General features: G+C 45.5%; 1 protein-coding gene across 1 annotated transcript in view; it reads left to right on the top strand.

The window, feature by feature from the left end:
- The window catches only part of grm2a (glutamate receptor, metabotropic 2a), a 30,310-nt gene that overhangs the window by 8,008 nt on the left and 9,266 nt on the right, over positions 1-13,036 (top strand). Inside the window, exon 2 of the mRNA XM_069677884.1 lies at positions 3,140-3,881. Coding sequence (XP_069533985.1) covers positions 3,354-3,881 — 528 coding nt within the window. The 5' untranslated portion in view covers positions 3,140-3,353. The remainder of the gene's footprint in view (positions 1-3,139; positions 3,882-13,036) is intronic.

Below are 13,036 nucleotides of genomic sequence, written 5' to 3'. Positions count from 1 at the left end.
GCAGAGGGAGTTGGAGTCCACGGGTGAGATGGAGGCCTCCTTTGGGAACGTGAGATCAGCGAGGAGACTGACAATGTGTCAGCCAGAAATCCTTTTGTCACTGTTCTCTTGACGCCGTGTGCTTAAGTGCTCTACCAGTGTTACAGCCGACGTGTTTTCACTGCGTAATTCTCCTGAAAATAAACACGCTTAGTCGTCTTAAAGGCCAGACTTGTAGTAGAGTCGTGTGGCATTGTTTAAAGCGCTGCAGACAGCTCAAAGTGCCTCCCCAAACATTAAAACCTTCTCGTTGTACACGGTTGTGTTCCTTCGCTTGTCTGTGGTTTCCTTTGTATGCGAGGAGAGTAGAAGGGGTTTTGCTCACATGCGCAAGCTGTTGCAATTGACTTTCACTTGTTGACACGCGTCGAGGGAGCAAATGGAAAGTCTGACATCCTCGCACTTATTTAGTTTGGAAGAAAAAGCAGCTTTTAAGTTCGGCTGATGGCTCATCAAATGTAATGCAACATGTCATGTCTTATTTCTTATTAAAGCACTGCAGTGTTTGCAGCAGAAGCATCTCTAAGGCTGTAAATCTTCATCACACAAATATCGGACACGAGAGAATATTGATGGATCAAAGATAACATATGAAATCAATATCTCGGCATGTTTGCGCTTTGAATCGTTCTAGTTATTGCTCTGTTTGTGCTTGAAGGCAGAACATGAAAACGCTCTGACTGGAGTCTGATCAGTTCTGCGAGTTCACAACGCAGGCTCCCCTGCTCTCCCACAGGACCAGTCTGACCGTGAAGCATGCATGGTCTGACTGGCCCACTTGTCCTGGTCTGTCTTCCACTTTCTCCTCACCCTCTCCATCTACTGGCAAGTTTCCATGGAAACAACAGGGAGAAAGAGAGAGAGGGAGGGAGGAAGACAAGAGAAACACAGAGAAAAACCCCACAGAATGAGGTCTGCAGTCTGACTCCTGTTGAGAGCTACATGTTGTTTTAAAAGGTGAGCCGGTATTTAGAAACCCAAACAAAGACGTGTGAATTTTAATAACCCGCAGCTACAGTTAATTACTGCGTGTCAGCCTGCTCGACTTGTTGAGACAGTGGATATGAGGAAGATAATTCTGGCTCAATAATTCACTCCGATAAACTTCTCCCACACTCGCACTCTGCTTAATTAAGCCTCTGGGAGTCGGGGGGGGGGGACTGACACCGTGACTGAACAAGACACTCTTCTGGTGCAAATCCATACATGACCTGCACCAGCTTTAACTCCTGACGTGAGTCAGCTCTGATGCCAGATTAATGACCAATATAAGTGTCTGGAAAAGCCTATTTTATTGGTAATATAGAGATATATTTTTTGTACCATTTTAGGTGATTTACTTAGAGAGAACATAAACAATTAATAAAACAGCTGGATTCATTTGGGCTTAAAGTAATCTAAGTTAAAGGAGCCACCGTCAGTCAAAGCTGGTGTTCTCTGTAATCAATAGTTTTCAAATTTGAAATTGGCGCCATAGCTGTGGAGAAAGTTGTACAAACAGCTCATGGTTTTGCCCAATCTACATTCCTACAACACCCAGTGTGCATTGCGCCCCTCCCTCTGAAAGGAACGGCCCAGCGAGAGACGCTGGAGTGAAATACTACCGTTTTGCTGCAATGGCTCAGAGCGGTACAGAATCTGAAATACGACAAGAATATATCAGTGGATCGTCTAAAAAATCTTCAGGTCTGCAGTCGACATTTCAAACCTGATTTTGAACGAGACATGACATCGGAGGCGGCGTCCTAGATTGAGGGAATGTAGTTTAGCGAGCTCCCTCGCCTCCGACAGATGACATTTGTTACGTAGTCTGGCAGAGGTTTTCCAGGGCCCGTTGGAGAAGCGGATAGCATCCTCCAAAGGCTTTATTTCCCTACCATGATGGCATTAGCTCCCCTTAATAGCATGATAGGACTGAGGTTGAAAATTGGCGAACTGGCCCTTTAAAGGACGCATTTTGTAACTGGAAAAAGCTCCAAATATTTGTAATACTGACCTATATTTTTTTAGCGTTTTAGGCAAATTACTTGTTTACGGTGGATCAATTTGGGTTCATGTGGGCTTAAAGTAATCTGTCATTTTGGTAAACACACTATATTTAATAGACTGCTCGTACTGCAGAATACACTCATGTCTCAGTACAATCCCTGGCTCCAAGGAATCCCTTTTGCAAGTCCTCTTAGCCTCTGACGTGTCACATCGACGGTGTATTATTGTTCGAGCACAAACAGTGCCTTAAAAATCAAGGACGAAACTTCGTGGTGTTTCCCCAACAAAAGTGAAACCCCAAAGAGACACGTTGTCTCACTGTGAGTCACATTTGTTTTCCCAACATGCTTCCTTTAGCAGTGAATGAGATACGATGGCATTATTTTGAAGCTGCAACTGGCTTTGTAATGAAAATAAATAATGTATCACACTACAGACGGCAGAGCAAATGAATATGTTTACATCGCTGTGGATGAAGTTACGCTTATTCACTCGGCTGGAAACAAAATGAATTCTAATACTTTTTGTTGTGCATGCTTTTTTTGTAAAACTGTGGGAGAAGCTGATGTGAAATGGCACAAAGTTCCTCGGGGACATAATTTGTTATCTGTGCAGACTTACGGTGGACAGGAGCACGTGCACACGAGATTATGAGAGAGTCGTACAATCATCTGTCTCGGATACGAAAAGCAGCTTCAGGTCAGACGGACACTGAAACAAGGGGAGAGGGGGAGTCTGAATGGAGCCTCTCACGATGAGAGGGTGACCATGTGCTGCTTGAAAACACTACAAACATGTGGAGGATGTTGTTGTTATACTCAGTGAACTCATGTTTTTACTCATGTTTCATGTAACCAAATGAAAAGATGTCACCTCACTGCTTTACTTTCTCCAGTTGCAGAGCAGCACATGTAGTCTTCCCTCTGTCCGTCCTGCATCTCAAATCAATTGCCAATACGCATCAAAGGAAGCAAATATTTACTCACTTGTTCAGATGTCACATATTTCCATGGGACGAGTCGGTCCCTGGCAGACACAATGTATGAGACAAAGGGCTCATTGTACTCCAGCTCAAAGGCTGTGACTGAATTTCTCTCTGTTTGATCTGCAGGCTGTAATCTACGAAAAACCCCGAAGAAGAAAAGGCCGAAGAGGATGGCGCTGGTGCTGTAAATGGCCTCTGTCAGAATAAAAACACTGGTGCTTTGAGAGCCGGTGCTGCTGCGCCTCGCTGTTCTCTTCTTCAGAGCCGCCGTCATCAAACGCCGAGCAGACGCTGACCGGAAAACAAAGGCGGGGACGGTGACCTCGCTCTGCTCGGGGATATGTCATCGGGGAGGTCCCCTGTGTTGGGGGTGCGCCCCGTGCCCCGACCCCTCTGGCTGTCCCACCTCAGCCTGCTGTGCGTATGTGTGTCTCTCTTTGCCCAAGCTCCCCACGGTCTGCCTGTGGTGGGTTATAACACCGACTCCAAGAGAGAGATCACGCTGGAAGGAGATTTGATGATCGGCGGCCTGTTCCCGGTGCACCAGAAGGGCGAGGGGGCAGAGGACTGTGGGAAGATCAACGCTCAGAGAGGGATCCAGAGACTGGAGGCCATGCTGCTGGCGCTGGATGAAATCAACAGGGATGAGCACATCCTGCCCGGGATCAGACTGGGGGCTCATATTCTGGACACATGCTCTAAGGACACCTACGCTCTGGAGCAGTCTCTGGAGTTTGTCAGGGCCTCGCTCACCAAAGTGGACGACAGCGAGTACACGTGCCCCGACGGCTCCTACGCCATTCACGATGACGTCCCTCTGGCCATCTCTGGGGTCATCGGAGGCTCCTACAGCGACGTCTCCATCCAGGTAGGAGCTAGTGAATTAAATTTGCGATTGAAGATCATCTTTGTTTCATGTTATAAAATGCGTCGGTGGAATGCTACATTAACTTCGGTAGACGAGTGCAATTATAAAAGTGGTGTTTAACCATCAGCAGCTACAGCGAGCTTCAGAGAGAGAGACGGAAAGAGGAGGGAGCATGAGAACGAGCGAGATTGTGATGGATGGTCATATAACTGTCCATTTAAACTTAAGTACCATGTGCAATTACCCCTCCTAGATGTTAACACAGGGACTTAATGAGTATCAGTTCCGCACCGAGGATCTGTTTACCTATACCCCCTTCTGCTTGGCTGATCTAATTTAGAAGATCTCTTCCTCTTTCCTGGTAATTCACACTTCAGCGGCGGCCCTGTCAGAGGCAGACGTGCTGCAGATGTTGCTCTCAGGACGGGCTGACAGGATGACTAGTGACGGCATGATTACTCCCAGCCGCAGCGCCGCTTCTTCTGGCTGATGCGATGAAACCTCAGCTAATTGTGTCTCACTGAATCTATAGCCGTAATATGGCTGCCACATGAGCGTCATTTCAGCTCATTGTGAAGGGTGACAGCGTGTCACGTAGATGTGAGTTTTTGTAAATACCCACAAATATACATGCCTTAAAGCATTAACTTCAACTCATCATCCCGGCTCAGTCAGCCAGAGGAGCGTGTCTGCTGCCTGGAGCGAAGAGCACGGTTCACCTCACTCCAGACCCGCGTGTCTCATGTTCCAGATAGATGACGTTTGAAGGGAGGAACACACTTCTGCTGCCCGTCCAGAAAGAATAATTGGCTTCAGATCATTGATAAACAATAGATGCTGTAGGAACCCTGGCCGGCGGCTGCAAACAGCTTTCCCCAGTGGGTACTTCAGGACAACAGCCAAACAATAAATTCATCAAACATGGCTCCTCATGTGTCTACCTAAATCCACATTTTGTAAACAAGCAGTGAGTGAGTGTTTCGAGCTGCGTGTGTGTTGAGTTTTATTCCAATGAGTAAAAGCTTCTGTTAAAAACTGTGCTCGCTTTAATATTCCCCAATCGTCTCTGCAAACATCTTTGTTTTCCATAGTTTGTAAAACAAATGTTTTGGTTCCAGCTGACGCGACAAAAATGGCACAAACACGGTACAGCGCGATGATACATTACGCAGGTAAGGAGCTCCTGGGACACGAAGCAGGAGGAGGATTCAGAGCAGCTAAATTAGGACTCGGACAGTTTGGAAATCAAGGGCTTGATGAACGAGCTGTAATTCTCGTGAAACCCTGAATCTGGGGCTCCTCAGAGAGTGCCCTTGTCTTGCGGTAATTTATGGATGTACTATTACAAGCCTGAGGTCTGAGGTCTGCCCTAGCTTCTCCCTGACTCCTCCTCGTCAGTGGAGGAGCACCACAGGACGCTGTTCCCTTTCTCACCATGAAGAACCCCCCTGTATTACAATGCAGTTCAGAGGTGCTAATCACGGCGGACAACTGGAACTGTGCATGTGCTCTTACCGTCTGTTTTTAATCACTTGCTAGCTTTTTAAATGATCAGATAATTACAAAAGATAAAACTGGCTCTCCTTGCAGCTTATGTAATCAAAGATTTGCTGCGTTTTCACACCTGCGTCTGTGCTTTTAGGGCAAATGTTATCACACGTAGGTATGCGTTAGAGGCATGTGATTGTGTTGCATTTGTGTTCCTTGCTGATATAACAATGTTTGCGTCCTTTGTAGCCGTCGGTGTCTGTGCATAAATCTCAGCCAGTGAGACCTTTGAGTGAACCTCACTGGGACTGTGTGGAAGGCCGCCATGCCGTTCTCTTCTGTGTAAAAACTGCAGGCGGTAAAGTAAGACGTGTGTATTTCACCCCAAAGGGGAGGCGGTTACAGGACGACTAACGATGTTAGTCTCCGGATCCTTATCGCCGCGGTGGAACATGGTGAACTGACAGGTGGTGAGAACACCGAGTGCTGTCTAAATCTGTCACAATGAAGGAGCTTGTTGCTGTGCTGCTGGTGTTGCGGTGTGACAATCGCGGAGATGGGGGCGGATCTGGCTGCGGGCCTGGCCGTGCTGGCGTTGCATGGGCACAGATTGAGTTAAAGTGCGGAGGCGAAGTTCTATGACGCTCTCTCGCAGGCGAGGTCCCGTCTTCCCCCATCTGTGGCTCTGCCGCCGGGCCTGTTCGCTGGCTTGGCAGAGGTGTTCCCGCACACGGAGGATGTAGGGGGATCGAATGCGGGATCATGTTTCACAGAAACACTGAGACGGTGACAGGCAGACATGATCATGGGCGAGGGGGGGGAGATGGAGTGAGTCACATGGCATTGTATGTCGTTGAAGCATTAGAACAATCACAAGCCTGAGTCTTAAACAGGCACAGGGAAGTCTGTGAGGCCATCTGGACAGTTTGAATCTACTTTATGCGGTTGAACATCGTCCCTGTGGTCTGTATGAGCAGCAGGTGATCAGTACAAGGTGAGTGATGACCTTGTGAGTTCAGCATCTTCATTCATGTGTGAAGAGCTGAAGCACTGAAGGATGCGTGTTTACCTACAGTTTAAGAGAAAGTTCTGCAGCTTCATAGAGCGAGCATTAGCCCCGTCACTCCTCAGACTCATAAAGGCGAGGGTTAATCAGAGATGCATTATATTCCACAATTACAGCCCGGGTACATCTAGCCTCGGGGGGCGACTTCTGATTAATACATGGAAGGAACTCCATGCTTTCGTTACCCCCGACAGCAGCCGCTAAACATGACTCACTGGTAGGAGAGCGTCCCCGAGGAAGAACATCAGAATCACCGGGGCGCATTAGAAAAACAACACCTCTGGAATGTCAAATGCTCAGACGCTCACTGAACTATTCTCAGGCTTGAAAAACACAGACAGAACTTTCTGGAATCAATCTGCAAACAGTGGAAAGTTACCTACTCTGATGTGTCAGAGCGGCGGCATGAAGTCGCCGTGTGGAGGTAGAAACCTGGCTTGTGTCTTGCTGTGTTAACTAAAGTTTATACTGCGTAATGATAAGTTTGTGTCTTCATTTACATATTTTAGCGCACCGTCTGAGTTGTGGTTATTTCTCCTGATGAATGAGGCAGGAGACACGAGGATGCACGCTGGAATAGAAGGATACAGCTCCTTATACGAACACTCTGGCTGACATTTGCAGACTAAACTGTGTGAGCGGAATAATAAGGTAAATTTATGAGCTTTCAGCAGGCTCAGATTTCTGTTTTTTCATCATCCAGAAACAACCCTATTTATAGACTTTCTCTTCATCTGCCTTGTAGACTGTGCCAATCTCTGGAGCATGCATGAGTCATACAAAGGATTTAAACATGGATACACACATGACAGGATTCATGCCAGCGAGAACAATAATGATGAAACGTATCAGTAAAGCCATGCAGTGGAAATGCATTATTCATGGGTAGAAGTAAAGAGCGGTGCTTCCAAAACGGTAAATAATTCACATGTGATTGGATTATTCAGTGGCTTGGCAGAATCCACTATTTGTGCAGTTCAAATACATACCGTGTCTGTCACACGAGCCCGATAAATTAGCAGGTTTTAGCGATGAGTAACAGGATGGCGCACAATCAGCTGGATCTCAATTTAGTGTGTCATGTATGCGGACTTTTAGTTAACCAGTTTCCTGCACGCAGCGAGTGTAAGGAGGTGATTATGCGCTGCCTCACGAAGGAGAGGAATTACCTGAATTACTGGCAATGTTAATGAATGGAAGCGCAGTCATACGTTAACGTGTGCTGCGGCCTGAATGGTCGCATGACTCCGGGGGCCTTGAAAGACAACATTACAGAGATTCATATTATCCTGCAGGAAGAGGGGGCAGGCCCTGATCAAAAAGCATCCTTCCTCTAGGTATCTCACAGTTCAGTGTTCCACCCTGTTAAAGCTGTTGCCAAGCAACTAAATCATAAGAAATAAACTAATAATGATCCGGTGCATACTCTGACTATACACTATGCGTGCGCTGTGTGTCAATGTGCATGGCTGTTCCTTGTGTACGTGTTTGCATGTGTTTCAGGGCGCTGCAGTGGGCCGTATATGTGTGATATTGAGTGGAGCTAAGGACTGCTGCTGTGGGAATACAGTGTTATTGCTGTAGAGGCGCACAGAGACAGTCTTCTGGGAGGAGCAGATGGGCTTTTCATGTAGAAAAAAAATCATGACATCTCTACAAAGTAGAGCTGATATTTTGTGGACCGGGACACTCTGTCAGTCCCCCGTCTCTGCTCTGTTATTTGACTGTTGGTCTGTGTCTGAGCCCCTTCTCACTTCCCTTCCTCTTCATTTCTCTCTCTTTATTACCTCTGCTGCATTCAACAGTGTGTTAAGCAGAGACTAATCAAAATAAGTGCAGCGCATGAATTGGCTGGAGACGTGCTGCATCTCAAAGCACCTAAAACACTATCTCGTCCGTTTTCTTGAGATATACGAAATTGTCGCCTTTTATCAAACTTGTTATCGTGTGTGTAGCTTTTACGCCGTGTTATACAACTGTATTTTGACATTTCACATGGGCAGTCTGAATTATTCTTGCTCATGGTGTTGGCTGGCGCCTTCGGGGTATCTCTATGGAAACAGAATACGACAGCTGAAAAGAACAATCCTGTTACTCGGTGTATCTGTGTCAAATGCAGCTACCAGGTCCTGCGTGCTCTCAGTGCTCGGGAGGAAACCACTTTCACAGTAATCGGCTCAGAACCTGCGCTGCAAAGCCACTCTGGGTCACCTCTTAATTCTCTTAATTAAATAAGGTGCAGGATGATCCCTATAGCTGAAAGTGAGACACTGTAAGCCCTACCGCGGGGCGAGAACCTCAGGCATATATACTTTCAGATTAGTCTTATGAGAAAGAAGTGCAGACCATCTTCTTTGCTACATGTGTTGTAACGGTTAATGGGCTTTACTAACTTTTAAACATACAGGTGGAAGGATGGATATTTTTGTCAGCAAAGGAAAGAGGAAATACTTTCTTTGTTGGCAACAACAAATCGATTAATTTAAAAGATCTAGATAAATCCGACGTGTCAACAGTTGGTGAAAGCAACACACCGCATTTGGCTCCAATCCGCCAATAAAATACAACAGAAGAACGGCAGTCAATGAAATAGTTAATGTAGCTAGCTTCAGCCTCGCCAGTAGCCGATCCAGTGGGTTGCTAGCTTCAGTGTGCTAGTTGCTAGCCTCAGAAGCTAATTCCCAGCCTAGTCAGTAGCCGATCCAATGGGTTGCTTTGTTAGATGCATGACTTGTCACCCTGGTCGAATGAGTAGGCGGCTTCTCATTCACCACCGGTGGCCTCTCAGTTACCAGCGCTGGCTTATCATTGGCCGGATCAGTAGCTGGCTTTGGCAAGGATATAGCCTCCCTCGGCCTCTCAATAGTCTTAATTTTGTCCTTTATCCTGCGCCATATATATATAGATGTGTATCGACAGATACAGACACATGATAGGCTGATATCTGCCTGATAATATCTACCATCACATATATCGGTATACTACACAATCAAAAGGCTGTTTTCCTCTTTAATTTCCACCTCATTTCCTGTCAAACCTCCTTAAAACCTTCCCCTGTAGGCAGGTAGACCACACACCTCTATGTGCAATTTGTTGAGCAGCAGTGTCTGCAGTAGGCGGCCCCTAATGCATCACACATCTCTTTGGCTCAGCTCTTCTGGTGTCATGCCACCTACACCTCGAGCGCGTCTTGTCAGCTCTTCTTGTCCTCTAGTATCTCGAGCTCCAGGACATCTGTGCTCCTTTGAGTCAGTTTCAGCACAGCTTCTTGAGTGAGAATCCTCTAACCAGTAAGCAAAGGATCCTGGGTAATAGTGGCACACAGCACTTTGGCAAAATAAAAGCCATATACCGTCATAAACAGATGAAAAAACACAAGGTAATTGTTTTGTACATGAAATCTCCATCTCAATTATGTTCCACACTGTATCTGCCTCATGCTCACAATATGTCACTCACAGGCTTTGGCAGGTAGAGGGGTCTTGGCTTAGCCGGATGAACATCTATATAATGATTCCCAATAAGCCCATTGTATGGCTGACATGTCTGGTAGTGTTCTGTATAACATCCTTAAGCCACATGTAAGGGGATTACTAAACTGGCGTAGCGCTCCCTTCAATACCCCGCGGGGAAATTACTCATTCACTGCAGGCATAGCCCATCTCAGCAGAGTGGAAGAATAACGGTGTGTTTTTAAAACATTTGAACCTGTGTATAAAAAAGCACCTCATTAATTGTTATCTGTGTTGCAACCCTCCTTATCCCTCTGCATTGAACCCTTAATGCCAAGCTGTAACATCATTTTCACACAGATTATTTACTGATGTGTCTATTATGTGTGGGGTGTGCCTTCAATGGTTAAGAATCCCATGCAGTGTTTCTGCAAAGGTTTTAAATCCCACCAGAACCTCTTGAATCTTGCCTACACGAGCCCTCTCAGCTCTGCGTCTGCCTTTGTGTTAAAACACACACAAAACTATCGGGAACCAGAACGAGTCCACGCTTTTTAAAGTGACCAAAGTGTCTATCACAGCTGTTACCTGACGTACCCCTCACTGATCAGTCAGCATTTATCTGACTGACTACTCTTGCTTAGATTAGCTACAGACATGTTCACGTGTACATGCACGTTTCTTACCATCTTGTTTTAAATCGGTGTTATGTATTTGGAGCTACTAGGGGTGCCGTAGTCGTAAGGGACTCAGGGAATTATGGGTAATGTGGTCGTTGTCATGTATCCTCCTGGAGCAGCAGGAACACGGCTGTATGTCCGGTTTGAACCACAATAAAAAGTTAACCGTTCACCTGCGTCTGTATCATTGTTAAAGACAGTGAAGACATAACACTCGGGGTACACTTCCCTCATATCCAGACGTCTATTGGCTCCCTTTGTTGCGGTTGTAACTCTTGATTTTCCTCGCTGTCGGTCGCTTTCCTTTTTAGACTGTTTGCCTTCATCTGAGTGTCGACTTTGTTTCTTATTCTTTTTTGTCACTTATTTTTGAAGTTGTATCTGTCGTCATAGATCTTTTCTTTGTTTGTTCAGCCATAGTAGATTACTGTTTACTTAACACTTGCAGAGACCGGAAAAACATACCGCCTACCCTCTCTGCCAGACCAACCACTGCTGGGTGATGGAAGACATGTCAGTAACTGGGTTGCACCAGACACCCAGTCTGTAATAACACTATATAGCACAAATGCAAAGGCTTTCATCAGAGGGCCATAGGCTCAATCAATATTGTGTTACCTCACTCGGCGATAGATAGGGACTTCACAGACATTTATTTACATGAAAATCATCGAGATTATTACTTTAACACAGAAAATAATTTGTGGTTTGTAATTTGATGTATGTAAGACAGATACTTTCTTTCTATGAAGCAAACACAGCTTTTTATTTCCTGAACACATGTTGAGGAAGCCGGAGAGATCAAGGAACACTTTTTTTAGAGTGATGTTACATTCTGTTTAATGGATAAACTCTGTAGTCAGGGATTTTCTTTTCCGTCTCCAAAACTCCAGGAAGTTTCTTATGTTTGCAATTTTTGGTGGGGTCTTAATTTGGAACATTTTCAGTCAGTAAAATTCATAAGATTTGCATCAGTTCTTCTACGCTGTTGTCTTCAATAGCAGGTGATCTTTTACTAACTAAATCCATTTTTATTTAAGTATGTTTGTGCAATAATAAAGTTATCCTAAAGAGAACTCCAGTGGGGATTTCTTAAAGTAGCCATTACTTTTACCGTTATCTTAAAGAACTGAGTGAAAATGATTCATTACTTAGTGTTCATGCGTCGCTTGCCTCTTTAAATCTTACTCTGATTCCTTTCTAAGAGAGCAAACACGCCGCTGCCAGCTGTTTCGCCACATGTTGAGAAAGGCTGTCAGGGCGGTTTAAGGAGAGAGACGTTTTTGTGTGGAAATGTGATTATTAGCCTGTCTGCATAATCAGGGCTTCCTCCAGCTGACCAGAGAGTCTCAGGGGAAACCAACCTTTGAACGGATGTGAAATGCTCACTCATGTGTTTCAGCAATCTAGATGTTCATTTGGTTCTTTCACTTCCTACACCGGAGACGAGTCAGAAATAGCTCCTATGTGAAACTGGTTAACCTGTTCAGCACTGCGTCTCCATGAATGTCTCTATGAATGTCATATTAATATCTCTGAACCTGCAGAATAACACAGATCCAGCTATTTTATTGGATTAGATTTACTTTTGAATTTCCTTGATCAGTCTGGTTGTCATTCCTGGTGTTTGAAGTATGTCGGTTTTTATACTGCATTGTGACAAATATGCAAATTGCATACTGGCGCCACGACGAATGGGGACTCCAGGCATCATTTGTAGTAATCTGTAATTATTTGAGTAAAACCGATTATATGGAATTACCCCGTTAAATTGACCACATAGGCATGAGAATTCAAACTTAGTGGAAGCGTCTGAATGTGAATTTCCCCTCTGACGTCCTCAGGAATGACTCATTGGCATTCAAGACGTTGTGCCACGGGTGTGCCGGTGTGAGTGCCAGCATTAGACTCAACCAGATTTAGGCTGGCATCCTTTTGACAGATCGGACTCGCTCCCCTCAGGCTCCCACAGAAGCGCCCGAAGCATCAGCAAGTCAGTGGCTGCTTCTGCACACTGCACGCAGTGTCACAACACTGACAAAACCTATTACACAGGAAACACAAAGTTTCAAGATTCTTTGATACTTTGACTCTCTTTCACTTCCAAATCCCTGCCCTCAACCCCCAATCTGTCTCTCCCTGTCTGCTTCTCGGTTCTCTCCAAAGCAGAGGGAAACTTTCTGAAATTGTGTGCATTCTTGCAGTACAGTATTTTCCATGCATTGTGACTAACAACTGTAGCCGCTCGCATGTCCTGCGTACAGTTTGGTGAACATTGATGGCAGAATTGCAGAAGTTGAGTTAGGCAGGAAATCCCGGGATTCCACCAGCTGAAGAGTGAAGTTGTGAAAGGCCCAGCAGGGATCCAGTCGAGACTGAATGGGGTGAGACTAATTGCATCAGCAGGGGAAAACCATGTAGTGTAGCTTTTTAAATTTATTTAACGCTGAGCAATTCCCACTGTTGGCA

The sequence above is a fragment of the Semicossyphus pulcher genome, unplaced genomic scaffold (genome assembly GCF_022749685.1).
Source record: "Semicossyphus pulcher isolate SPU_LCO1_2020_fin unplaced genomic scaffold, fSemPul1.0.p SCAF_3, whole genome shotgun sequence".
In the NCBI taxonomy this organism is placed as follows: Eukaryota; Metazoa; Chordata; class Actinopteri; order Labriformes; family Labridae; genus Semicossyphus; species Semicossyphus pulcher.
Note: the sequence above shows the minus strand (reverse complement) of the source record. Positions and strands in the feature narration are given on the sequence as shown.